This window comes from Trichomycterus rosablanca, chromosome 1 (assembly GCF_030014385.1).
Source record: "Trichomycterus rosablanca isolate fTriRos1 chromosome 1, fTriRos1.hap1, whole genome shotgun sequence".
NCBI lineage: Eukaryota > Metazoa > Chordata > Actinopteri > Siluriformes > Trichomycteridae > Trichomycterus > Trichomycterus rosablanca.
The window spans coordinates 34,319,337-34,346,135 of record NC_085988.1 but is presented as its reverse complement, the minus strand read 5'-3'; the positions used below and the strand labels follow the sequence as shown (position 1 = coordinate 34,346,135).

Below are 26,799 nucleotides of genomic sequence, written 5' to 3'. Positions count from 1 at the left end.
TACACTAGCCAACTTCTGCTGCTTGGGAGCCTACATACAGACATGATTGGCATTATCTGAGGATGGCTACTGTTGATGGATCTTGGCATCTTGTTCTAATGTGATTCAGGGGAAAAACATACAAATAAAATAAAATTAAGTACAACATTATAAAATAATACTGATGATTGTTATGACATGTTTGTTATATGTAATTTACATAATGTAGTTTTATCAGTTATATTATGTAATATTTAAAATGCTGCTGAAGTTCATTGTCATATAATGGCAAAACTGAGTGTAGTGCCTTTTAAATAACCTAAACACAGTTCTATTCTGAAGTGACAGCACTCTTTGGGTAACTGTTTTCACAAAAGACTACAGGATAAAAAATCCACAGTGCAAAAAGGCCCCAAGTTCATTAGTATGCATAGAGGGATCTCACCCAAATAGAGATTTTTCATGAAAACAACATATTGCGTAAATATTCTCACACACAAAAAATAAAATAGACATGAAAGCAACATGTAATCAACTCCTAATGTAACTCTCATATACAGTTTTTGAAATACATGAGTCTATATATTAATAAAAGTTTTTTTCATTCCCTGAAAACTGGAGCGTTGCGACTGTGTTTACTGGAGCCCCATGCTCTCACTGGGTTGGTTGAGGGGGCTTTGGAAGGAGGGTCATTGTTTCCTTGTGAAAGTGTAAGGCACCAAATCAGCACATACCAGCACAGCGGTCAGCATGACTAGCAGCGAAATATCTTCCCAGGCCAGATCTAGCAATATTCAACACAAAACTGAAGAAAAACTTTGTGACAGGTAAGTAACTTTAACATTTAGGTAAAGTGCTAAACTCCTATAATTTAAAGTAATTAATAAAATTCTGTTATTGGAACACCTCCAGAATAAGTCAAAATGAAAATGGCTCTGGGCTGGGCATTTATGAAAATATGTCAGAGAAAACCAGACAAGTGACATTACCGTGTTTTTTTAAGCTTTTTTTTTTAATCTTTGCCATTGCACAGCATTTTATTACAGAACATGACTGTTTTCATTTACATTTTCATGTAAAACTTCATGCAGAAAAAAAGTAACTTCATTAGTTAAAAAACTAAAAACCTGACATTGTGTGAGTTTAAAACTCTAGGCTGTAACTGGGTGAACAGTGTTATAGCTTTCAGCGTGTGTGTGTGTCCTCTCTCTCAGCTCAGAGCGCTCATGTCTGGGGCTGATGACAGATTTCATAAAAAAGGGAGAAGAACAGGTTATGGATAATAGTGCAGGTAAGTAAGCCACCTTTGGTGCTATTATTGCAGCCAATTTACACAGTTGCAGGAAAAAATTAAACCTTTGAAATGACCAGCAATGTTGCGTTGACACACAATGAGATTTAAGTAAGACTACACACCCTTGAAATTACTCATTTCAGTAACTGAGTGAGCAAACAAAAAGGATCCGGCAAACAAAACAGATAAGGCGAATCAATAACCAAAACTAAAGGCTAATTCAAGGGTAAACACAAAATATCTTCACAAATCATTAGAACTGGGTGGATTTAGTCATTGAGCTCTACAGTACTACGAAACAAACCGGCTCCCCTTAAAGCAGAGAGAGTTAAGGGCCTTGCGCAACCTCTCAACCTTTTAATAGACAGTCCAAAGCTCTAACCACTAGGCTACCACATACACACAAACACATTTACCTTAACATACCTTACACACACACATCTAAGGGGAATTTTAGTATCTCCAGTTAACATGACTGCATGTCTTGGGACTGTGGGAGGAAACTGGAGCTCCTGGAGGCCACCCACGCTTGCATGGGGAGAACATGCTCCACACAGAAAGAACCCAGACCGCTCCACCTGGGAATCAAACCCAGGACCTTTCTGCTGTGAATATAATATCAGGCTAGGACTCTCACCTGTTGAAGTAATGTGTTTTCACAAAAAAGTGTGATTGTCAGTGTGCTATAACTTTGCAAGAATATATTTCTGATTAGTAATATAATCTGGATGGTCATGAGTAATCAATACTCATTTTCAAGATTTTACAGTGGTGTAGTAGACCTGATCTAAAGCTTTCTTTTCATAAAAAATAATTTACTTGACTATCAATTATGGTCTTTTTTCAGCAGATAACGGCTTGAAAGAGGTTCTGACAGATGTGGCACTGGCTCCAGCCCAATCCCTTTGGACCACAGATGCAAGTGGAGCAGTGCTACTGCGCATAGATGAACTCTGTCCACAGAAACCTATCACAGTACATCAAATGTTCATGAACTCAGTTCAGAAATATGGCAATTTGTATGCTCTTGCAACCAAAAGAAATGACAAATGGGAGAAGATAACATTCTCTGAATACTACCATTACTGTCGGATGGCTGCTAAGAGTTTTTTAAAGGTGAGTTTTATGAGCATGTGTACTTAAATTACAGATTTATTTTATGAACGATATGTGAACTTCTTATTTTTAAATCACTTATAAAATCGTTATTTAAATTATGTGATATCGATAAACTTGAATATTTTATTGTGTTGTTTATTTATTTATTTATTTATAGATTGGGCTGGAGCGTTTTCACAGCGTTGCCATTTTGGGATTTAATTCTGCTGAGTGGTTCTTTTCTGCTGTAGGAGCAGTCTTTGCAGGGTAAGGAGTCCATGCAATGCCAGCTATATATTTTTTCAGAAGGCAAATGTTTTCAATATATATATATACAGTATATATATATATATATATATATATACATTGTACAGTATGTTTACAAGCACTAATATAAAAAGCAGCTTCATTCTCATCAGTTATTTATTAAAACATAATTGAATTTAGGCCGCTCAGGTGGCGCAGCGGTATAAACACACGCCAGAACCAGAGCTGGGATCTCAAATACATCGTATCGATTCTCAGCTCTGCCGGCTGTCTGGGCTGAGCAACCACATGAACAACGATTGGCCTGTTGTTCAGATAGGGGTGGGATATTAAAGCCGGATAGGGACTCTCTCATAACTAATGCAATTACGACCTCTGCTGGCTGCTTGATGCCCAGAGACGGGAAAAGAGTGCTGCCAGGGTGTGTCTCTCCGTACACAGTGCTGATCCACATTGCACTCGCCTAGTGTGGGTGACAAAATGCATACGGCTGCTGTCCACGTGTCGGAGGGGGCGTGGGTTAGCTTCGTTCTCAATCAGAGAGGGGATCGCATTAGTGGAGAGGAAGCATGATGCAATCGGGCAATTGGACGCGCTAAAAAGTCGGGAGAAAAAGAGGTGAGAAAAATGCTTTAAAAAAAATAATAATAATAATAATAACATATTAACATATATATATATATATACAGTGTATCACAAAAGTGAGTACACCCCTCACATTTCTGCAAATATTTCATTATATCTTTTCATGGGACAACACTATAGACATGAAACTTGGATATAATTTAGAGTAGTCAGTGTACAACTTGTATAGCAGTGTAGATTTACTGTCTTCTGAAAATAACTCAACACACAGCCATTAATGTCTAAATAGCTGGCAACATAAGTGAGTACACCCCACAGTGAACATGTCCAAATTGTGCCCAAAGTGTCAATATTTTGTGTGACCACCATTATTATCCAGCACTGCCTTAACCCTCCTGGGCATGGAATTCACCAGAGCTGCACAGGTTGCTACTGGAATCCTCTTCCACTCCTCCATGATGACATCACGGAGCTGGTGGATGTTAGACACCTTGAACTCCTCCACCTTCCACTTGAGGATGCGCCACAGGTGCTCAATTGGGTTTAGTCCATCACCTTTACCTTCAGCTTCCTCAGCAAGGCAGTTGTCATCTTGGAGGTTGTGTTTGGGGTCGTTATCCTGTTGGAAAACTGCCATGAGGCCCAGTTTTCGAAGGGAGGGGATCATGCTCTGTTTCAGAATGTCACAGTACATGTTGGAATTCATGTTTCCCTCAATGAACTGCAGCTCCCCAGTGCCAGCAACACTCATGCAGCCCAAGACCATGATGCTACCACCACCATGCTTGACTGTAGGCAAGATACAGTTGTCTTGGTACTTCTCACCAGGGCGCCGCCACACATGCTGGACACCATCTGAGCCAAACAAGTTTATCTTGGTCTCGTCAGACCACAGGGCATTGCAGTAATCCATGTTCTTGGACTGCTTGTCTTCAGCAAACTGTTTGCGGGCTTTCTTGTGCGTCAGCTTCCTTCTGGGATGACGACCATGCAGACCGAGTTGATGCAGTGTGCGGCGTATGGTCTGAGCACTGACAGGCTGACCTCCCACGTCTTCAACCTCTGCAGCAATGCTGGCAGCACTCATGTGTCTATTTTTTAAAGCCAACCTCTGGATATGACGCCGAACACGTGGACTCAACTTCTTTGGTCGACCCTGGCGAAGCCTGTTCCGAGTGGAACCTGTCCTGGAAAACCGCTGTATGACCTTGGCCACCATGCTGTAGCTCAGTTTTAGGGTGTTAGCAATCTTCTTATAGCCCAGGCCATCTTTGTGGAGAGCAACAATTCTATTTCTCACATCCTCAGAGAGTTCTTTGCCATGAGGTGCCATGTTGAATATCCAGTGGCCAGTATGAGAGAATTGTACCCAAAACACCAAATTTAACAGCCCTGCTCCCCATTTACACCTGGGACCTTGACACATGACACCAGGGAGGGACAACGACACATTTGGGCACAATTTGGACATGTTCACTGTGGGGTGTACTCACTTATGTTGCCAGCTATTTAGACATTAATGGCTGTGTGTTGAGTTATTTTCAGAAGACAGTAAATCTACACTGCTATACAAGCTGTACACTGACTACTCTAAGTTATATCCAAGTTTCATGTCTATAGTGTTGTCCCATGAAAAGATATAATAAAATATTTGCAGAAATGTGAGGGGTGTACTCACTTTTGTGATACACTGTATATATATATATATATATATATATATATATATATATATATATATATATATATATATATATATATATATATAACATAATAACATTTATATTTACTAATGTAATGTATTATATGTAATTCCACTAGGGGAATAACGACAGGGGTTTATGCTACAAACTCACCAGAAGCCTGTCTTTATGTGGCTCATGACTCAAGAGCAAATATCATTGTAGTGGAAAATCAAAAGCAACTGGATAAAATTTTGGAGGTAATGTGATTTAACTGTCTTTGTCTTTTTTAATTCCATTTTACCATTTTTAATGATGTCTTCTATTGTTCACAGATAAAACATAAATTGCCCTATTTGAAAGCCATCGTACAGTATTCAGGATCTGTGCAGAAGGAATTGCCCGGTCTCTATTCAGTAAGTCAAATTATAAAGATATACAATGATTTGCCCTTTCTTCCAGCTACATTTATCTTTTACCTACAGTTACTGACCATATTAAACATTTATTTTGCCTTATACAAGCATTCAGGCCCCTTGATCTTTTGCATGCTTTATTGTGTTGTACGTAGACTTACATTTAAATATAATTAATTGCTATTTTTTTATCAATCTTTACTTATTCAGGCATAATGATGAAATACATAAACATGTTTTCAAAGTTTGTTGACAATTAATTACAAATCAAAAATTAAAATTCATTATTCACTAAACTGTGCAGGCCCTTTATTCAGTACTTTGTAAAAGCCACATTAGCAGTAATTGCAGCTGCAAATCTTCTTAGATACAAATGTTCACATCTGGAGTTGGGCAGTTTAACCATTTTTCATAGCAGATCCTTTAAAAAATTTGTCAGATTGGATGAACCAATATCAAACCACCAGTGTTAAAAACAGCAACACACTGACAAAGATCTGAAGGAGAATTTGCATATATTATGCAAGATCAATGAACAATGGTCACTAACTGTACACTTAAACAATGAACCAATTAAGCAGATTACTATCATGATGTTGCTAGTAAGCACTGTAAAAGTACAGAAATTTGGATGTTTTACATTTTTGGACAGTGGGAGGAATTTATGACATTGGGTCAGGACATTTCTGACAAAACCCTTGATGACATCATCAGCAGTCAGAATGCCAACCAATGCTGTGTGCTTATCTACACATCTGGAACCACAGGAATGCCTAAAGGAGTGATGCTCAGCCATGACAATGTAAGTCTAAATCAAACAAAAAAATGAACATTAACATTTCATTACAAAATGGACAAAGAAAACCTAGAATGATCCAAGAGTGCTAGGTGTGCTCTGATCTTCGGTTGGGACCAATGGCCTTCGTGTATCCTCTATAAAGACATCAAAAGTGACACAAACAAAAAATAATTTACTTACCACTTCTGACTAGGAAAATCTAGGACGTTCTAGAAAATTCCTTTAACATTAATAAAGTACAAATTATTTCCTTTTTTAAATGTTATTACTGTACTGTAGTATGGGTATGGGATTATCTAATAATACTATAGCTACTCTATAATGTGGAATAAAATCTAGTGATGAACTTTTGGTTCTAAGCTTCAGTTACCCATAAATTCACTGGCTAGCTCACTGGGCAAGTGAGTAGTCTAATGTACATGTCCATTACCACGTTTTGGATACCACAAAACACAATTAACAAGGCAAAGTGTGTAATATTGATTTAACCAAACTGTATTATTTGCTAGTCATCCAGTAACAGCATTAACCTGTGGTTTCAAAAAGTTGCCATAACAATGAAATTGAACAAAAACGGTGTAGTGTGCCTTTTGGAGTAAAGACCAGTATATAACTTCTCACAGTGTTAGGTGTAATGCCTGTAGAGTTGACAGAACATTATAGTTAGAAGCCAAATAGAGACTTGCTGCAGATATAAAAGGTACAAACGTGTTTGAGACAACTTTGGTGATTAGTAGCCTGTAAGTATGACTAAAAAACTGGCTGCTAAGATCCAAAATGTTCTTGCTCATGGCACCCAACTCAGTGATTTGTCCACTCATGCTTACCCATATTTTAAGAAGTTAACCCATAAGTTTATAGATGAACCCACTTAAAGGCTTTTCATTATTAATGTTATCTTTTTGGTAGATCACATGGACAGCTCAACATGCAAGCAGGGCTGGAGACATGCAACCAGCTGAAATAAAACAAGAGTCTATAGTGAGCTATCTGCCTCTCAGCCATATTGCTGCTCAGATCTATGATCTCTGGACAGGAATTCAGTGGGGAGAGCTGGTATCTTTTGCTCAGCCTGATGCTTTGAAGGTAAAAAAAGAGTCAAAATTACAAAAAAAAAAGGTTTTTCAATGTTTTCACAGACCATCTTGTTTGTGTTCTGTTAACAACAATTTTAAATGTGATGCCTGCAACACAGAGAGGCATGTTTACCACTAAGCTAAATTATATTTCGAATTAATTAAACGTTTTAAGTGTAATTACACTTTTTGCTCGGGAATTTTTACCCAATTTTGCTTTAAAGAAGACTTTACCTGCTCAACAGTCTGTGGTTGCTGTTGTCTGATTCTCCTGTTTATAATGTGTCATACATTTTCAATAGGAGACATATCTTGACTGCAGACAGGGTGGATAAGGACACACACTCTGTGTCTACAGAGCAACCCCTTTTTAGCATGTGCAGAATGAAGCCTGGCATTGTCTTATCGTAATAACCATAGACTTCTTGAGAAAAGATGTCACCCTGATGGCAACATACATCTTTCTAAAATCCCAGTATAAGCCTCTGCATCAATGATACCTTCTTACATGTGCAAATCATCCATGGAAAACTCAACATCCATTTTTTTTCTATCTAAAAACAAGCTGAAATGTGGACTTGTCTGACCACAGCACATTTCCACTGTTCTTTGGTCCATCTGGGATGAGCTTGGGCCCAGAGTACTCAGCAGTATTTTTATTTGAAATAATGTACAACTTTCTCTTTGCATTACAGAGTTTAATTTCTTGATAAAGCAGTGAACTGTGTTAAGTGACAATGGTTTAAAAATATATTTACAAGCCCATGTGGGGATATTTATCACAGTAGCAAATAAAGTTCTTGTGCAATGCTGCCTGAGGGTTGGACGCGCACATTCAACAGTGGCTTGCAGCCTTGCAAAGAACACCGTCCCTTTTTGACCATTGTCCCTCCCCCTACAGACACACAGCCTATCATCATTTAAAAAAGTTACTTTGGCTTAAAGTGGCTTCCAAATGCTGTAAATGTAAAATGTAACATAAACATGTACTTGTATGTTTTAAAATACTTCATATTTTCACATGGACAAAGTGTAGTTGACTTACATTGCCTTACATTTAGTTTTCTCTGGTTGTATGATGTTTTTATCCAGGGGACCTTGATAGGCACTCTAAAAGAGGTCACCCCCTCATCCCATATGGGAGTCCCTCGTGTTTGGGAAAAAATAATGGGAAAATTAAAGGAGGAGCTGTCACACTGTGCATACATAAAAAAGAAACTGCTGACATATGCTATGTCTATTTGCTTGGAGGCTAATCAAAAGTCAACGAAGTGAGATATTCATATAAACATTACATTTTACTATACTTATTTTTAAATGTATTGTGTTAGAATAAATGTGTTTGTTTTCTGTTATGTCTTTCTAACAGTGATGAAGAGAAGTCATTTCTGTTCACCTTAGCAAATTCTCTGGTCCTGGAGAAAGTTCGTACTGAGCTGGGCTTTTCTTGTTGTGAAAAGTACTTCTCTGGTTCAGCTCCGATAGGAAGTGATACAACCGAGTTTTTTCTTGGCCTCAACATTCGGTTGTATGAGGCCTATGGCTTGAGTGAAAGCAGCGGGCCTCACTTTATGTCTGGCCCAAAGACTTACAAACGTACAAGGCAAGTACTAGTTAACATAAATGTGCATCATCCATACAGTGTAGATTTTACTAGTCTTTGATATTAATGCATTTTGCCTTTTAACATAAAAGTGATTCTTCTTTAATGTTATCGTTTATCTTGCAGTTGTGGTAAGGTGGTTCCTGGCTGCAGATATAAACTTGTAAATGTAGGTGCTGATGGCACTGGCGAAGTGTGCTTTTGGGGTCGAAATGTCTTCATGGGGTATCTCAACTTAAAGGATAAGACACTGGAAGCTTTGGATGAGTATGGCTGGCTACGTTCTGGAGACTTGGGCAAAGCAGATGAGGATGATTTTCTTTACATAACAGGAAGAATAAAAGGTAGAATTAATTCTAGCTCATGATTTCATAACTATATACAGGTGCAGGGAAATATGTATTTATTTATCACTCTTTGACTGTGGTCTAATTGCTATCCAATATAAAAAATTTACTTTTTATGTTTTGTTAAACTCATTTTGATTAGTCATTCACATCACATGCTGAATCATTGCATTTAAAAACTAGGAAAAACAGGTCGCTCAGGTGGCACAGCAGTAAAACAGGCTAGAACCCCAGAGCTGACATTTCAAACTCGTTGGTTCTAAACTCAACTCGTCGGCTCTAAATCCGGCAGGCTGGGTGCCTACATGAACAACGATTGGCTGTTGTTCATACAGGGTGGAAGCCGCTCTGCTGGCTGGTTGATGGTGCACAGAGACAAGCGAGAATGCGTTGATCAGGGTTTGGTTCTCCGTACAGAAAGCTGATCAGCAAATGAACTCGCCTCTTGCAAGTGAAAAGATGCAGTTATGATTTAAACTAACATATCTTGTTAAAAGCAGAATCAGTTGTAATACATGGCAGATTAGACTTGCAACAAGTTACTATCACATTGATGATAAAAACATTGTGCATTTAACATTGTCTCCCACAGTTTTATGTTAAGCAGTAATTTTGCATGTACCTCTGTTCAGAGTTGATAATTACTGCTGGTGGAGAGAATGTACCTCCAGTTCCCATAGAGGATGCTGTGAAAAAAGAGCTGCCTATAATCAGCAATGCCATGCTGATAGGGGACAAAAGGAAGTTTCTGGCCATACTTCTCACACTTACGGTAATAAGGTTTGTGTTTAAAACAGTGTTTAAAACCATGCATTTAACTTTGTTAGGGTAGTCTGTTTAACTCTGTGTGTGTGTATTGATTAGTGTGTTACAAATGCTGAAACCATGGAGCCCACTGATGACCTTAGCCCAGACGCTGTGGAATACTGTAAACAGCTTGGCAGTCAAGCAACAAAAGTTTCCGATGTAACTGGAGGCAAAGATAAAGTGCTAAACCAGGCCATTGAGGAGGGAATTGCTCAGGTTAATGCCAATGCCACCTCAAATGCCCAGCGCATTCAGAAATGGACAATCATTGCAAAAGACTTTTCAGTCACCGGAGGAGAACTCGGTAAGTACTGAACAAATATTATTTATTTAACAAGATTTACTGTATTTCATAATGAAGATTCTGGAATGTAGTGGCTGTATTATCTGGACAGTGCTTCACATTTTCTATAGGAACACCTATAGAAACACAACTAAATACAGTATGATCCATCTAAGACAAACACCTACAAAAATTCCCATATTTTGTTTATAGCTTCTGACCACCATCCACAAAAGAATCCTATAAATTAAACCCAAATCACAGAGGTTTACATTAAGTTTTTTTCTATATTTTGCCCTCACATCTTTTTCTGTAAGTAGATTTGTCCCTTGCCAGCCAAAATTTTAAGTTTATGACAAGGTAGTTGTCAATTAAAGGTTTTTTGGTCAATTAAATTGCAAAGCATTTTACAACCTCCCAAATGAAAATGTAAACTAGTTTCTGTTGTCACTCTATACACTGACAAGGTATAACATTATGACCACTGACAAGTGACATGAATAACACTGATTATCTCTTCATCACAGCACCTGTTAGTGGGTGTGATATATTATTATTATATATTATATATATTTTATCCTCAAAGTTGATGTGTTAGAAGCATAAGGATTTGAGTGAGTTTGACAAGGGCCAATTTGTGATGGCTAGACGTCTGGGTCAGAGCATTTCCAAAACTGCAGCTCTTGTGGGGTGTTCCCGGTCTGCAGTGGTCAGTATCTATCCAAAGTGGTCCAAGGAAGGAACAGTGGTAAACCGGCGACGGGGTCATGGGCGGCCAAGGCTCGTTGATGCACATAGGGAGCTAAGGCTGGCCCAAGTGGTCCAATCCAACAGACAAGCTACTGTAGCTCAAATTGCTGAAGAAGTTAGAAAGGTGATAGGAAGGTGTCAGACTACACAGCGCATCACAGTTTGTTGCGTATGGGACAGCAAAAGGGGGATCAACACAATATTAGGAAGATGGTCATATTGTTATGCCTGATTGGTGTATGTCTATTATATCATTGTAAGCAACTGACATTTTGCAAAGCATCCATAGTGTAACACAAACAGCACATTTCACTAAATAATCCCTACTGCTGAATTTCGTCTTGGGAGTCGAGTTAAAGGAATGGAACAGCAACGAAAATGGTTGTTTAAATTGTGGACCAACCGTAATTTAGCATTAAATACAATTAATAACTTATTTTACTTTTAGGCCCAACAATGAAACTGTGCAGACCGTTTGTCCTTAAGAAGTACCATGATGAAATAGAACAGTTCTACAAAGAATGAAAATACAACCACAGTTTACCATGAGGTACGAGACCTACAACACGCCTGAACAGAATGAATAAATGATTACTATTGCAACAATTACTACTACTACGAGCATAGCACTGTAGTTTGGCACTATTACTCATTTAACACAAACACACACAATTAAACTCATCTGGTAATTATTAATTATCTCATTAATATTTTAACCTAATGTGTTAAAAAATGGAAACTTTTGTCAGACATTTTTTATCTAGACACATCTGATGTTTGTAATAAGATTAATTAAAAATATGCTAGTAAAACTGTTCTCTGTTCACTTTTTTTTATTCAAACCTTTTTGGCACATCCACGTGTATTACTTGTTCTTGAGTACTAAAAGTTAAAAAACTACTTATATATTGACAATACAGACCTGATTAGCTTTAAAAAAAAAAAAATAGGTCATGCATATTTATGGAAACAATGCTTATTACAATGGTAGGTTTATCAAAAAGGAAGCAAATCACAGTGGTTTGGACAGTCAGCAGCATCGCAGTAGGTGTTGTGGCATAGTCATATGCACTAAAAACATGCATCTAATCACTGCTTAACACTATCTATTACAGCCATCGTATGTAGGCTACTACGCTTTCATGTCTCTTCAAGTTATTTTAACACAGTGGCCTACAAATACACTAGAACAGGAGTACTTGATTTTTTTTTTTGAATAGTGACCCTATTTTACGGGCTTAATTTTATATGGGGCATATATGGAGACCTCTCCATGATCCTTACTGCTCACCTCCAATGCAGTAAAAGTGCATATTCTATTGAATGTTAGATATGTAAAATGTGCACAACAAATAAAAACAGAATTTACAAAAGCTTCCCAGCATATGTAAACACAATTGGAAAAATGTGACAAATGTTTTTTTTTCTTGGCTGCTCCTGTATTTAAGGGCCACCACAGCAGATCCACATACCAGACTGGGCGCAGTCTTTATGCCGGATGTCCGCCATTAACCCTCCTATTTTTTCTAGGCTTTGGACTGGTACCGAGAGCACACTGACAGGTGCACCTCTCAATGACTAGGCTGTTTCGGCCAATCCGCCAACCCTTGGATAACAAATTTTGTCCATGCAGATGCCTGACCAGCTGATAGAGCAGCTGAAATGTGAACTGGTTTGATCTAGTTCCCGTGATCTCAGTGGTGGTGGGGCTTTACCACTGTGCCACCCAAGTGCCTAAAATTAAAATAACCAACATTAATATTTATTATAAGTTTATTTTAAAACATTTTAAAAATTAAAAAGGGCCAGTTTTTTTTCTCACTCCCTCTTCTTGACCTTTCTTTCTCACTGTTCTGGCTTCCTATCACTCTTCACTTTTAATTTACTTTCGGACTCTTCCTCACTGTCCTTACTAATTAATAATTGTAACTGCCTAATTATTATGCTAGTTCTGGATTAGATTTTATGTTTCACTTTTATTCCTCAAATAAACTGGACAAAAAAGCAAGAGAGAATGAAGAACTACTTTATGTTGGAGTAGTCCACAATAAAAGAATCAATAGACTTAAAAAAGCAGAAGTGTTCATCTGTTTTGCACTTGTGATATTTATGTATTAAAAAAAACTTAAATGAGCTGCAACCTTACCTATAGTCATTTAGTTTATAACCTTATTCACCACATAAAGTAACTATTATATCTCAGTTCATGTTCATCTTTTACCACTGCATTAACATGGTCAGGGTGGGTCCAGCTTCCCTGGAACCACTGGGTGCACTGGAGTAACACACTCTGGACAGGAAGCTAACCCATCACGGGGCCTCGGTCATCCACCTGAAAGAGCCACTCGTATCTATATGCAGACACCCTACTGGCCGATAGCAATGCTAAGGATTCAAACACTGGATCCCAGCACCTGTGGGCTACTGTAATTTACTGCTGTGCCACCCAAGCACACATGAAATAAAAAAAAATGTGTATTTTTTTTTAGAAATATTTTAAAATAAAACATTATCAACTAGATGTTAATCTACAAAAAATAGTTCAAAAGGATTATCTCAGTCAGTCTCAGCCATTTTCACACAATGCACTTGCTTTTTGTAGCACAATCTCACAAGGAAAAAGTCATCAATTTGAACACAATAAGGGATTACATGGGGATACATAAATTTTGTCTCTTGCATTTTTGTTAGTATCATTTAAAGCAATGTTCACCAAAGGATTGCAGTGAAGTACTTAATAAAAAAAAGAACAGTAATATCAGTGTAATATTAAATGCATGTATGTATCAGTAAGGATCACTTTCTTTAATCTTTATCACCAGTTATAAGTTTATTAATGGCTGCTTAACACCATAATGGAGTGACAAGGTTTTTGTACAACCAAAATGTCAAAACATTTAACATTCCAAATACTTTCCGTAGATAATAAAAACCAGCACACCTTAAATCCAAAATATTAGCAACTTTAATGTATGACCAGGAATATGCCTGCTATTACCCCAAAGACAAAGCGTTTATGTAAAATATAAATAAAGATATGTAGATTGTATTTTAACCCATTCTCACAAAAAAGACCACATTAAACACAAATACCACTGAAAATGATTTTAAGACAGTTCTTTTTGGGTTTTTAAAGCTGAAGAAAACAAAGTAAAACATACTTGGACTTTACCCCTCAGAGTCATAGACACATTTAAGGTGTAGGCAATTGTGCGCATAATGATACAAAGGCGAATGTATTTTTTGTTTGTGCCTTTTGGGCCAGAGGCCCAGACATAGATAAACAGTGATATATTGTTGAGTACTACGTCTTATTCCATGTCCTGCACTCTTCGGCAGATTTCTGCTGTGAACTCTGAACACTTGGAATTTCCACCAAGATCTTTGGTCAAAACCTAGAATTACAAAAAAATATATATTAAAAAAGGTAAAGAGTAATGTTTGAACTTGATTATTGTAACGCATTCCAATATTTGGGACAGAAGTAATGTAAACACCCACTGTAGAACTTTCCACAGGTAAATAAATAACAGGTGATGCAATCACAAAAAGGAGCATTACTCAAAGTCTCAGTCACTTAAGAGCGAGACTGGTATACATGTACAATGAGATCACAAAGTATTCAGGCACCTTAACATTGTTCACTCTTTTTCAAAGATTTGATTTTAATAGATACTATTGATATTTTTGCATATCAATCTACACTTAATTATCTCTAATGATGAAGTGACCACATGTTTTTTAATAAATTAAAAATAAATAAAAAACACTGCAATCTCTTATCTGACTCTTTTGTGGTCAGGTGCATTCTGTTAACTTTAATTTTCCTTGAGATGTGTCTGGAAATCAATTGTTCACAGGTCCACAGTGGGCTTACAATTTAAGAAACTTGGCACACAACCTTGACCATCTGCGTTGGCCAAATTTGGTAATCCGAGCAAGAACGGCCATGGTCATGCAGGTAAAAAAAGAACCCAGTGGTCCTGTGCAGAGTTAAAGAACCTGTTGGATGACCAAACATTTGTACATCACTCTGTCAATGAGTGCAAGATGTAAGCCACAGCTGAGTACAAGGCACACGACTACCTAGTTGAACATTGCTAAACGACATGTTAAGGACTCAACATGAGTCAAAAACATGATCAACAAGAGCAAAAAGATTCTCTGGTTTGATGAGATAAAGACTTGGTGTTTGCAGAACAGACACTGTACATAATCTGGCAAAATACAAAAGCCTCCTCCAGAGCACATATAAAAACTGGGGTGACAGTTCATTCATTGAATAAAAATACTTGAATCAAGTTAGAATTTTTGATTGTAAATACTATAAAACATGTTTTCACTTTGTCATTATAACTGATTAAATGTGGATTAGTGGGTAAAATTGCAATTATATCCATTCAAAATCAATTTGTGCAAGAAGTGTGTGTATATAAAATACCTTTTTGTCTCTGATAGTGTCGTAGCAGGCAGTCTCAATGTTTTTGGCAGGGCCATGCAGTCCCATGTGCCGCAGCATCATAACAGAACTCAGCAGCAGGGCGGTGGGGTTGGCCAGGTCCTTGCCTGCAATGTCAGGAGCAGTTCCATGCACCTGCAACCACAGTTATACAAGTCCATCAAAACGATGCTAATGTTCATAGTAATTAAACTCAACAAGAAGAGGAAGAAAAGTTGGAATGATCTTTTAATCTATTTAAACAACAAAAACAAAGTACCGATTCAAATATGGCAACACCATTGGCCCCAATGTTGCCACTAGGGGTCACTCCCAGGCCTCCAATTAATCCAGCACAAAGATCACTAAAGCAAAAGCATCATTAGACAAAATCACCCCATCTGGCCAGTTACAGCAGATTCCTTTTAAATTTACACTTGCAAATTTTTTAACCCACCTCAAAATATCACCATATAGGTTGGGCATCACCAGCACATCAAACTGAGTAGGGTCTTGAACCATCTAAAGTAAGAACAATACTAATTAGGCTAAAATTATACAAGACACAAGAAATACATTAGCGTAAGAAAATACATCTTGTTGACGTCTTAAAAGGAAATAGAAAGAAATGTTCCAAGGGAATGAACATAGCCAGTGTAAACACATGCACAATGCAACACAATATACTCATAAAACATTTTACTTTCCACTACATCCACGTCACCTGTGGCATGAAAAAAGCCAAACATAAACTTTCATAATCTTACAACAGCTTTAGTAATTTTGATGACTTATGTTAAACAAATACATACGTTTAGACACACTGTGTCTAGGTACATTTCAGTGAATTTCACATCCTTGTAGTTCTCAGCCACCTCTCTGCACTTCCTTAGAAACAAGCCATCTGACATTCGCCTGTGGGAGACAATAAATGGTCAAACTAGTAAAACATCAATGACTGAGAACTCAGAGTCCAAACTATTAAAACCATAGAAACATGCAGACAAAACGTTAAAGAATGCAGCTTGATCTCTTCTCAGATTATGTCCTACATCAGAAAATGCATCTGGGTGAGCTGAAAGGTTAGTGTAGGCATTACTGATAAACTGTAAAAATCAAATATATTTGTAACCCATTAAAAAACAAACAGGTGTTTTAGTTTGAAGTTCCTGCATTATAATGAATGTATCTGCAGAGTTTTCCTTCCTGCACTCATTTACATTTCAGTTACATTTAGCAGACGCTCTTATCAGGGCTCTAGACTAACTTTTTGCACTGGTGCGCCTAACTTTTTTTCTTAGGTGCACCAGCACTAAAGTTAGGTGCACCCAAATTTTCGACCGCATCGCATTTAACACCGCAGTTTTACAGGTTCACTTTTTTTTTTTTTAAATCACTGTCCACACAGGCAATATTGACTAGTAAATAACTAACAATCTGGTCAACATGGCCTTGTCTGATGATCTGTTTGCTACTGCCTGCCACTGAAAGGCAGTGGGGAGAGGGGACACTTGGGCAGTGCATTTATCGCGACATGTAATGTGTTTTATAGATGCATTGGGCTTTTTCAGCCTTTCAATTCAAAATGTATTAGAACCAGTCACAAATATACTATTGCCGGCCATGGTCTTCCCATGCTCTTTACAGTTAATATACTGTAGTAATTATACAGTTAATACAGTTAATTATAGTATTATAGACTAATTATAGCACACTTATAAAAATTATAAAAATAATAATAGAGTAAATGTGTATGTATGTGTGTATATCTATTTATGTGTGTGTGTATATTTAAAATTATATGTATATGTTTGTGTGTGTGTGTGTGTATGGGGCTCTAGAGTGTTAGAGTGTAATCTTAAATGCAGTGCATTATATTATCGGCTTTACTGAATCTTTTACACAGATTCCCAAAATCGCTTGCGGTGCACTCACTGTGTATTTTGACTACATGTATTGTAATATATTATGGTCTTTTAGTTATTTTTATATTTTACTTAACGAAAATATTGTCGTGTTTTTACTTTCACTATCGCCACACTTTACCGCTAGCATTAGCCCCTTGCTACTGTAGAGGGTCGGCTCACCTAGCCGCTGTCCGGTGGGGATGTTACGGGTCTTTTGCTGTGCGGTGGTGGAGGTGTGGGAATAAAGGCACACGGCAGGGTAGAGTCACTTTAACTGTTTAGTCAGGACTTAAGTGAGCGTTACAACACTTTACACCGCCGAGCTCCAGAACCCGAACTTTCATTCTGGGGACATCCGGCGAGTCTCATATACAAAACTAAACTTACTGCAGAACATCCGAACGCACGTGTATAAACCTGGTGCTGCATTCTGATTGGCTGAGCTGAATGTCGCTCACATATCACCGCTACAATAATGTCCCGCCCTTCGCTATCTCTGATTGGTTTAGACCATGTTATTGGCCTAATGTGTGTCTGGTTTTTTTTTCCCTCGGATGCCTGGTCGCACCGGTGCGACCTGAGATTTTTTTTAGTCGCACCATTGAGAAATTAGGTCGCACTCTAGAGCCCTGCTTATCCAGAGTGACTTACAGAAGTGCTTCCATAGTAAACATTACCTTACTCTAGTTCAAGTAGACAACAGTTCAAGAACACAAATGAACACCCTGATAGAACCAAAGGCTTTTTTTTGCACTCCCCAGACTCCCTGCACTGCTTCTCACCCTTTATGAGAAGCCAGCACTATAGCGCAGTGTATGTGAAGTTATTTCAATTTTTTCATTTTCATAAACTGCTTTATATTGGTCAGGGATCCGGTGGGTTTGGTTCCACCAGGGAACCCTAGGTGCAAGCCAGGAATAAGCTAAACAGTGTGCCAGTCAATCACACCCACAAACGTGGATCTCAGTGTTGGTTGGTTAGCATAACAGACCAGCCGAGATATCCGATATATCAGAGAAGTGGTAGCTCAGTGGTTAAGGTACTGGACTAGTAAACAGAAGGTTGCCGGTTCAAGCCCGGCCACCACCAAGTTGCCACTGTTGGGTCCCTGAGCAAGGCCCTTAACCCTCAATTGCTCAGTGTAAGTCGCTTTGGATAAAAGCATCTGCTAAATGCTGAAAATGTAAATGTAAAAGTAATTACATTCCTAAATATTTATTTATTCATTCAAGTGTGTTTTTCCTTTACTGAAATGGTGTGGATTTAATTTGTGTGAATTACTAGCTCTGTCGTCAGTGAGGAGTGAGTTAGGTTAGGAGCATGATTGCGTTTTCTGCTAGATTACCAGTATTGATACTTTTTGAGCAACGTCTATATAATAGCAATGCCACATCAAAGCAAGTGTTTATCTGCCAGCAATAATTCTAACCACCAGGAAAAACTGGTACATCAAATGCAAAAGGTAATGCTCTCAATACTGCAGAGGACTTTTATTGCTAGGACTTTACAGACAGGGAGCTGATGGACACAAAGCTGACAGGAAGTCTAGGAAGATGTGGGTTAACAGACAACAGTAAGTAGACTTACATGATGTTGGCCTTGTGAACAGCTGTTACACTTGTTCTCTGGTTATTCCTGGCATACTCAAAAGCATATTCAGCAATGCGGCGACTGGCGTCTCCTGTGATCAGCTTAATACTCTGCACAACTCCATTAACAATCTGGCAGACAAAAAGCAGCATGCAATTGCAGATGAATTAAAAGTGATGCAAAGAAAATAGAGATTTTTGGTCACATAATACTTGACTAATATTCAATCAATAAAGTCTGTTCCAAATACCTAAAAAAAAGAAGAGCACCACTAAAAGAAGAGAGTTCACTATAATTCTATTAGAACTGTTCAAATACCTCGTCAAAAAACCCTCAAATATAGCTTTGTTGACTGGAGTGGTATGACGAGCCCTGACCTTTTCACAGTAAGGTGAGATTTTATCAAACAGCTTTTAGATGGGATGGCAGCAGCTCAAGGAAATGTGGAGTTGTGTAAGCTAGTACATCAGTGCTCATAAAAGAGGAAAGTGGTAGAAGCTAGTACAGTAAAGCCCACCCATCTCTAATAATGTTGGCCTAATGACCTTTGGCTTAAGTCAGGTCCACAATGTGTGATTTTAGTTTTTTTAAGCTCATTACCCACACTATTCCACATGCCACACTAAAAGAGATTATTTAAAAGCTTCTTGTCTGACCTTATGACACACTGTGTGACATCACAGTATATGATACAATTATCGTTATATATTTTTTACCTCCTTTTTCTTTCAATTTAGCATAGCCAATCCGCTGCTGGGGACCGCGATGGTGTCCAAGGAGGGTGTATATCGCCTGACACACACTCCCTCCGATGTGTGCGCAGTCTACCAATCCCTTCTTACTCAAACTTTGGGGGATTTGCACATTAGGTTTTGTCTGCAGCAGGCATTAGTCAATTGTGTCTGCTAGAAGGCGCCCAGCCAACCGGTAGCAAAGCTGAGATCCGAACCCGGGAGCTCTTGGCACTGGTGTGCTAGTGACCTTACGTCATGTAATCCTATTTTTTCATTATGATTTTATTTATTGAAGGAAAAGGCATGACAACTGCCAGACATGTTGAATCTAAACATCACTGAAATGATAAGTGATCACTTATTAGAAAATCCTGAAAGACAATGTTAGCCATCAGTTTGTAACCTAAAGGCTTAAGCACAATTGGGTTATGCAGCAGGACAATGAATTAAAACAAAGAAGATTGTGCCAAACCTCCTGCACAGACTAAAGACTAATTGCAAGTTATCCCAAATGTTTCATTTTAGTTGTTTGTCAAGTTATTAGATTAAGGAGGGCAATTACTTTTCACATCTAATCTTCAACAAATAAATTGATAATTTACTTGTGTTGTCTTTATATTATATTAAAATTAGTTGAAAAAATCCTGGAAGATTTAAATGTGGCAATGCCACAAATGTGGCAAAAACAAAAGAAATCAGGTGAACCAAACAATTTAAAGAAAATAATGACACCAAAATGTAAAATATGTATGAATACACTTTGGGGCACAGACACATTTTAATTACATACCTCGTGTTCAATTCCACTGTACTCTCCCTCAGTGTTTTCTCTGATGGTAACCAAGTTGACATCTGTATAAGGCGTTTTAAAGCCCTCAATGGACACACATGGACGCACGTTGGCATACAAATCGAAGGTCTTTCTAAGAAGCAGGTTCATAGAAGGATGGCCGGCGGCAATAGGTGTCTTCAGAGGTCCTAAACAGTAGTAATAAAATTACAAACAATAAAACAAAAATGCAACCACAAGCCAAGATCATTATCATTTAAGAAAGTAAACAAAAATATGTACCCTTCAATCCAATTTTGCTATTGTCCATTGATTCTTTGGCTTCAGGAGGGATCATCCATTTTCCTCCAGGTCCTTTGATGGCTGTCACGTTTCTTTCCTCCCACTGAATAGGAACCTACAGGTAAAAGAAGCAGCCACATGCTAAATAAAGACTCACAAACTGATAGAGAAAATGATTAACACAGATTGTTAACAAATATAAAGTAATGAATTGAGTAATCTACTGTGGAGCCAATTCAGTTTGACTTACTTTAGCTGCCTCAAAAATCTTCATAACAGCAGTGGAGATCTCAGGACCGATTCCATCTCCTGGAATTAGTGTTACAGTTTGCAGCTGAAAAGGAAATTCTAAATATTAGTCATATGTCAATAAAAGCATCACAGCCTTTCATTACTCATTACAGATTAGATAGAGAATGTTATAAATACCATAATAAAGTCAGTTGTTACACTATGGCTACTTGAACATAAGACATGGCAGACAAAAATGTCATAAGACAAGTATGTGCAATAGCAGATTTTAATAATAATAATAATAATTAGAGTCTACACTGCTCACACAGAAAATAATGAACCTGACTTTTAAAGCTTTATATCTGCCTTAACAGAATGGTGGCAGCACTGTGGACAAGAACAAAGCCAACACTGATAGTGTGCAATTACGCTTCTTTTATCACAAGATCAGAGAAATCCGATCACAGGAACACCAGTGAAAAATTAGACAAGCTTTGTCACCATTATTAAAACAGCATTTTAAAGGCCTAATCACTGCTATTTGTTAGAGTTGTGTCAAACCTGATTGTATGGTTAGCAAATGCAAATTTCAGCCGCAAACATTTAATATTCATCAACCTAAGAAATGCTGGATTTGACGTTAGATAATTTTAAGTATTATCGATAATTAATATGAATCCTGTTAATAAAAATAAATATTAGTCAGACGAGTCTATCCTGTAAACACCAGATACAAAACAGGACATTACTTATGTGGGAACACACCCAGACAAAGAACCAGTTTATTACAGGCTATTACAAACAAACTTGTTCACAATCTAAGAACAAGTTAGAGCAGATCAGAATAAAGATGATACAGAAGAAAGCTGCATCATATTACACCAAAGACAACAATGCATGTTACTTTGTATTAAAATTACTATCTTTATTACACCTAAAAAACACCCAAAGTTACATTTGTGGCATGTACAAAGGTTAGGCAGATATCACAGCTTCCAAACACTTTTGTATTTGTGTTCTTTTTAAATGCATTCTCCTCCTAATCTAGTCATATCCAATTGCCCGTTTTGTATTTTTCTGCCCCACTGCTGATCAAAAAAGATTGCAACACGCCCCCTCCGAAACATGTGCAGTAGGTGATTGCTTTTTTACCTGCACAAGGCAGGTTCATATGGAGAGCTGTAAAGCGCACAAAGAGTTGTGCACTGACATCCATTATCACCGTCTCATTGTGCAGTTGCCATCGATAAGCAAGCAGAGGTTGTAATAAATTAGTGCTGACAGCTGGCATCATTTTACTTTGGGTTTTACCAGATTGCACATCTTTAAATTTGTGATCTGGTAAAAATTCTTTTGAATTAAAGTCATTTCTGTCTTTTTTTATATCTGCTGACCTATTGAATACTTCACTACACCTTCATTCATTTGGGTGAAACGAAACAAAAATTCAGCATTTATATTGTTTTGTATAAAAAAGGGACACTCCTTGAATGTAGGTATTTTCTGATTTGGCTCATAGTGAGTTAACCGCTAGTGCTTGCAGTAACTATAGGTGAAAGCTTCACCTGGGTCCACTTCAGCGGGATCTGCATCAACAACTGACTGGAATCATTCATAGTGACCATCTGTTGATCTTTATCAAATATTTGTCCATCCTTATAGACCCAAAGAAGCTTTAGGTAGTTAAATAGATTTATAGTACACCACAAGAGAGCTGCCATATGCTAATGTGTGAATATTTGTACTCATATTAATAAAATGAACATTGTTATAATGCCCTTTAAAAATAATAATGTTAAAAAAAAGACTTTTACTTACTCCTCTGGCAAAAGTTTTTGCCTGTGTTTGGCTCTGCAGTGCACCCATGAGACGAGACACCTAAAATAAAAATGACATTGGCATCTGAACAAAATACTACACATCAAACAGGCCTTAACTTCCACAGTACACAATCACTGTCTTTTAAAACTGTATTATGATTTAGCAAAAGCAAATGTTAAAATGAACAGTATTATGTGGAGGTTTGGATAGCCTGTTTTAAATTCAATGTTTTGTTAAAAACATAGGTAAAAATGAATTTGAAAACAAGTTAACAAACCTACTAGAGTTTTTTCTGTTTGTTCATGAACACCGAAACATTACATTTGACACACTGAGTACAACATTGTCAAGCTTGGTTCTGGAGCACACACGGATGGACAGATAGACATCGTACAACTTGAACTTGAAACTTTTTTAAGAGTGGATGGCCTACCAAAATTACACCATGAATGCCCCCTTGTAGAGGCTTAATGTTACATTTTGTAAACCACTGTGGTACCAAATTGCCACCAACATCTCTGTAAAATACATTTAAGTGCAATCAGGTGTTACAACGGGACAATAACCCAAGACAAACTGTAAAATGTGGTTAAAAGGCTACATAAGATAAGATAAGACAAGAAAAGATTCCTTTATTGATCCCCATGGGGGAAATTCAAGTGTTACAGCAGCTCCAGTACTGTTTAAGTACAGTAAATAGAGTAAATAAAAAGAATACAATAAAAAAATAGAGCAGAATGAAAGAGCACAAAAAAGCAAAGTAGGTAAGAGCTGCTGCAACAGGCTGCTGATCCCTCCAGCGCCAAGGTACATCAGGCTAAAAAAATGTTTCCCAAGACTGAACCCCAAATCAGAAACAAGCAGGCTGTATGAATAAGTCAGATATGTGCCAGCGGCTGATCAGTGGAGAAAGTGCTAAGAAAGAGACAACCAATTGTAACCGTTATAAAATTATATTCAGTCACAGAAGAAAAAAAACAATCACCTAAACCATAAGGCTACCACGATATGTGATAAATGGCCAAAATAAAGTGGACATCACTCCATATTATTGAGTTCAGGTGTTCCAGCCATATAACTAACAGGTGTATGGAATCAATGTTGTAGAAAGAACAATATGCCCCCCAATTATGTTTCCTGCACACAAAGCACGGTCCACAAAAATGATTTGGCGAGTTTGAAATTTCAGTGGCCTGCACAGAACCCTGACTTCAACCCGCTAAACACTTTTGTAATAGAAATGAATGTTGACATCTTATTTAACATCTCGCCTAATCGTACAAATGCTCTTTAACAGAATGGGCACAAATTTTCACAGACACACTCCAAAACCTTGTAGAAAGTCTTTCTAAAAGAGTGGAGGCTGTGGGGGTTATTCATATTAAAGCTGATATTTAGATAACTGAATATGCAACAGGCTCACTTTCAGGTGGCCACATCCTTTAAAACAAGTAAAGGTAAATTTTATAGTTGTTAATGCTCTCAGTTGGGTTTTTTCTGGCAACTTCTTTACAAATCCTATCTCGAGTAATTATTAACCACAGAGAGAAAACAAGCTGTCAATTCTGTGTCACATGTGAAGAATTAATGAGGATTGAATGAATGAGGTTCCTGAGCACACACAGTACAGATGCTGTACATGAAAGCATACAGAGAAGAGCAATCAACTTCTGGAACCATCTAAATGAGAGCGACCCCCAATCTTATCATTATAAAGCCCTGAAACACCAAGAGCTGAGCAAACATACCAGTCCCCTCATCCAACTGGTCCTGAGTCACTACACCCATACACCACTAACACACACAGATACACCACTAACTCACACAGACACCCTAATAACACACACAAACACATTACTAACACACGCCGCCACACCACTAACACACACTAACACAATAAAGACTCAGGAACAGAAGAAATCTGTAAACCCAATTAGAATAAACCAAATTACACAAAAACTCCGAACTAAATATCTGAATTATTGGGAAACTGAAACTAAAACTCAAAGTAAAATGCAGTGTTATTTGACCTTAAACAGACACTACAGTGCAGCAGATTATCTGAGCGCAGTATCCGACTTTAAATTAAGAAACACCCTGACGAGGTACAGACTGAGCGCACACGACCTGGCCGTGGAGACGGGGCGACACACCCGGTCCTGGCTGCCCCGGGAGGAGAGGTTGTGTCAGCACTGCACTCTCAGTACAGTAGAGACGGAGCTGCACTTCCTCACCCGGTGTACCAAGTACCACCACGTCCGCTCCCAATTCTTCCCTAAATTTAATAACATCATCCCCAACTTCACCTCCCTCCCAGACCCCGACAAACTGCCCCACCTACTGTGGGAACACAGAGAGAGCTGCACACTAGCAGCACTCTATACTCACACCTGTCACCAGGTGAGGGACAGTGGGTGACCCTGTCCCACACACACACACACACACACACACACACACACACACACACACACACACACACACACACACACACTGATTGTTTTACTACCTCATTATTGTAAATATTATACTTTTTATTGTTATTATTTTGCACTGTTTTTATTAATATTTTATTCTATTCTATATTTTTTGCACATGTAACTATTCTGTATATTTTTGTTCTTTCTTATTTTTATTGTTTATATTTCCCTGTAACTTGCTTTGGCAATACGAATGTCCTTATTTGTCATGCCAATAAAGCTTCTTTTGAGTTTGAGAAAGCAAAGGTGAGGAGAAGTTAGCATCGTTGCTAATTCTGCCGGTATTTGGCATGGACATGCTTGCTAACAGCTAACCGCCCAGATACGCAAGCGCAGTAAAATGCAGCGAAAAAACACATAACATCACACAAGCACTGAATATTCATGTGTTCCTTACAGTCCAGGTGCTTTACAGAGTTAGAATAAACTCAACAAGAGAAGACGAGGTGACAGCGTGTGCCAGTGCATGGCAGAGTGATGAAGGGCACAAGAACAGGCCCTGCGTCCTGGCATCCCAAACCTCACCAAGTTTCACACTAACGCATTTATATTCTAATGTCTGACTCAACAAATGCTACAGCAGCTTTTTGTTTGCATTCTAATTGATGTCAGTTAGCTCAGTGCTGTCCAGTGAACATATTTACCGATGACCTCCAAGCGTTCCCAGCCATCTTCCTCCTGCAGCTTCAGGCTTCTGAGTTCAAGCCGCAACCTGAATATCCACTGCTACATCTTCAGCTCTGTTCCGCACAGGAACAGCAGGGTGGGTTGCCATGTCACGCAGCACTTCAACGCTTTTCTAACCCAATGATTTATCGACAGTACATTTATGAATGTTTTTTATGTTTACCTTTCAGTTGAAATCTTTTATTATTATTTAATAAATTGTATTGTATATTGTATATTATGCCAACTATATTTAGTTTAGACAGTGTTAGATTAAAGGCTTATTAGATTAAAGATACTGGACTATTGATTGAAAGCTTGCTGGTTGCCTTTGCCTGTCTGTTGACCCTGGTCACGGACACAATTGTCAGTTTGGATAAAGCAAAGTGTGAATTACACAGTGACAATGGGGGGGGGGGGGGGGGGGGGGGTAACCTTTATATATTAACTAACCAACGACCCCTCCAAACTGTTGTTTTTACCCCCTTATATTTATTTATGTTAATTATTATGTATGATTCCAAAAATCTTACGACTGGCAAAAGTTGCATTGAGTTTTATATCAGACCCAACATTTATGTGCTTAAAATGATCATTTTAAAGTCATTATTTGTTTAAACAAAGACAAAATATTAATTTGCTTACAAATAAAAATATCTTTTAAAACAATTCATTCACGTAATTCTTTCAACTAATAACAAATATTTCATTGAGCCATCCACAATACTCTGTGATTTCTTCAACTGAATGAAATGTTTTTTTCTAAACCAGTAAAAGTAAGCTCTATTTATTGTGAATGTATCTTAATACATAATTCATATTAATTTGTGACTATATCGTTACAAAGGTTTGTCATTCGTTTCGAGTAGTCCACAAG

At 37.8% G+C, this 26,799-nt stretch overlaps 2 protein-coding genes across 3 annotated transcripts; one reads left to right on the top strand and one right to left on the bottom strand.

Moving 5' to 3' along the window:
• The first annotated feature begins 723 nt into the window (after positions 1-723).
• Positions 724-11,780, top strand: acsbg1 (acyl-CoA synthetase bubblegum family member 1). Of its 2 annotated transcripts, none has more exons than XM_063002170.1 (14): positions 724-806; positions 1,194-1,270; positions 2,124-2,389; positions 2,550-2,638; positions 5,042-5,162; positions 5,238-5,318; positions 5,971-6,120; positions 7,027-7,203; positions 8,286-8,464; positions 8,563-8,796; positions 8,923-9,140; positions 9,776-9,915; positions 10,008-10,254; positions 11,432-11,780. In XM_063002170.1, exons 1-14 carry the CDS (start codon positions 730-732, stop codon positions 11,506-11,508), a joined length of 2,133 nt encoding a protein of 710 aa, XP_062858240.1. In that variant the 5' UTR covers positions 724-729; the 3' UTR covers positions 11,509-11,780. The 2 variants fall into 2 exon arrangements, with proteins under 2 accessions (XP_062858240.1, XP_062858230.1); XM_063002160.1 differs by having other exon boundaries at positions 2,121-2,389.
• A 2,150-nt stretch (positions 11,781-13,930) lies between these two features.
• idh3a (isocitrate dehydrogenase (NAD(+)) 3 catalytic subunit alpha) lies at positions 13,931-25,993 on the bottom strand. Its single transcript, XM_063002148.1, has 11 exons — positions 25,901-25,993; positions 22,777-22,836; positions 20,975-21,058; positions 20,725-20,839; positions 20,443-20,630; positions 18,916-19,049; positions 16,234-16,336; positions 15,879-15,943; positions 15,702-15,786; positions 15,425-15,577; positions 13,931-14,378 (listed from the first exon to the last, which is right to left on the bottom strand). The coding sequence occupies exons 1-11, from the start codon at positions 25,925-25,927 to the stop codon at positions 14,295-14,297; spliced, it is 1,098 nt and encodes a 365-aa protein (XP_062858218.1). The 5' UTR covers positions 25,928-25,993; the 3' UTR covers positions 13,931-14,294.
• Positions 25,994-26,799: the final 806 nt, after the last annotated feature.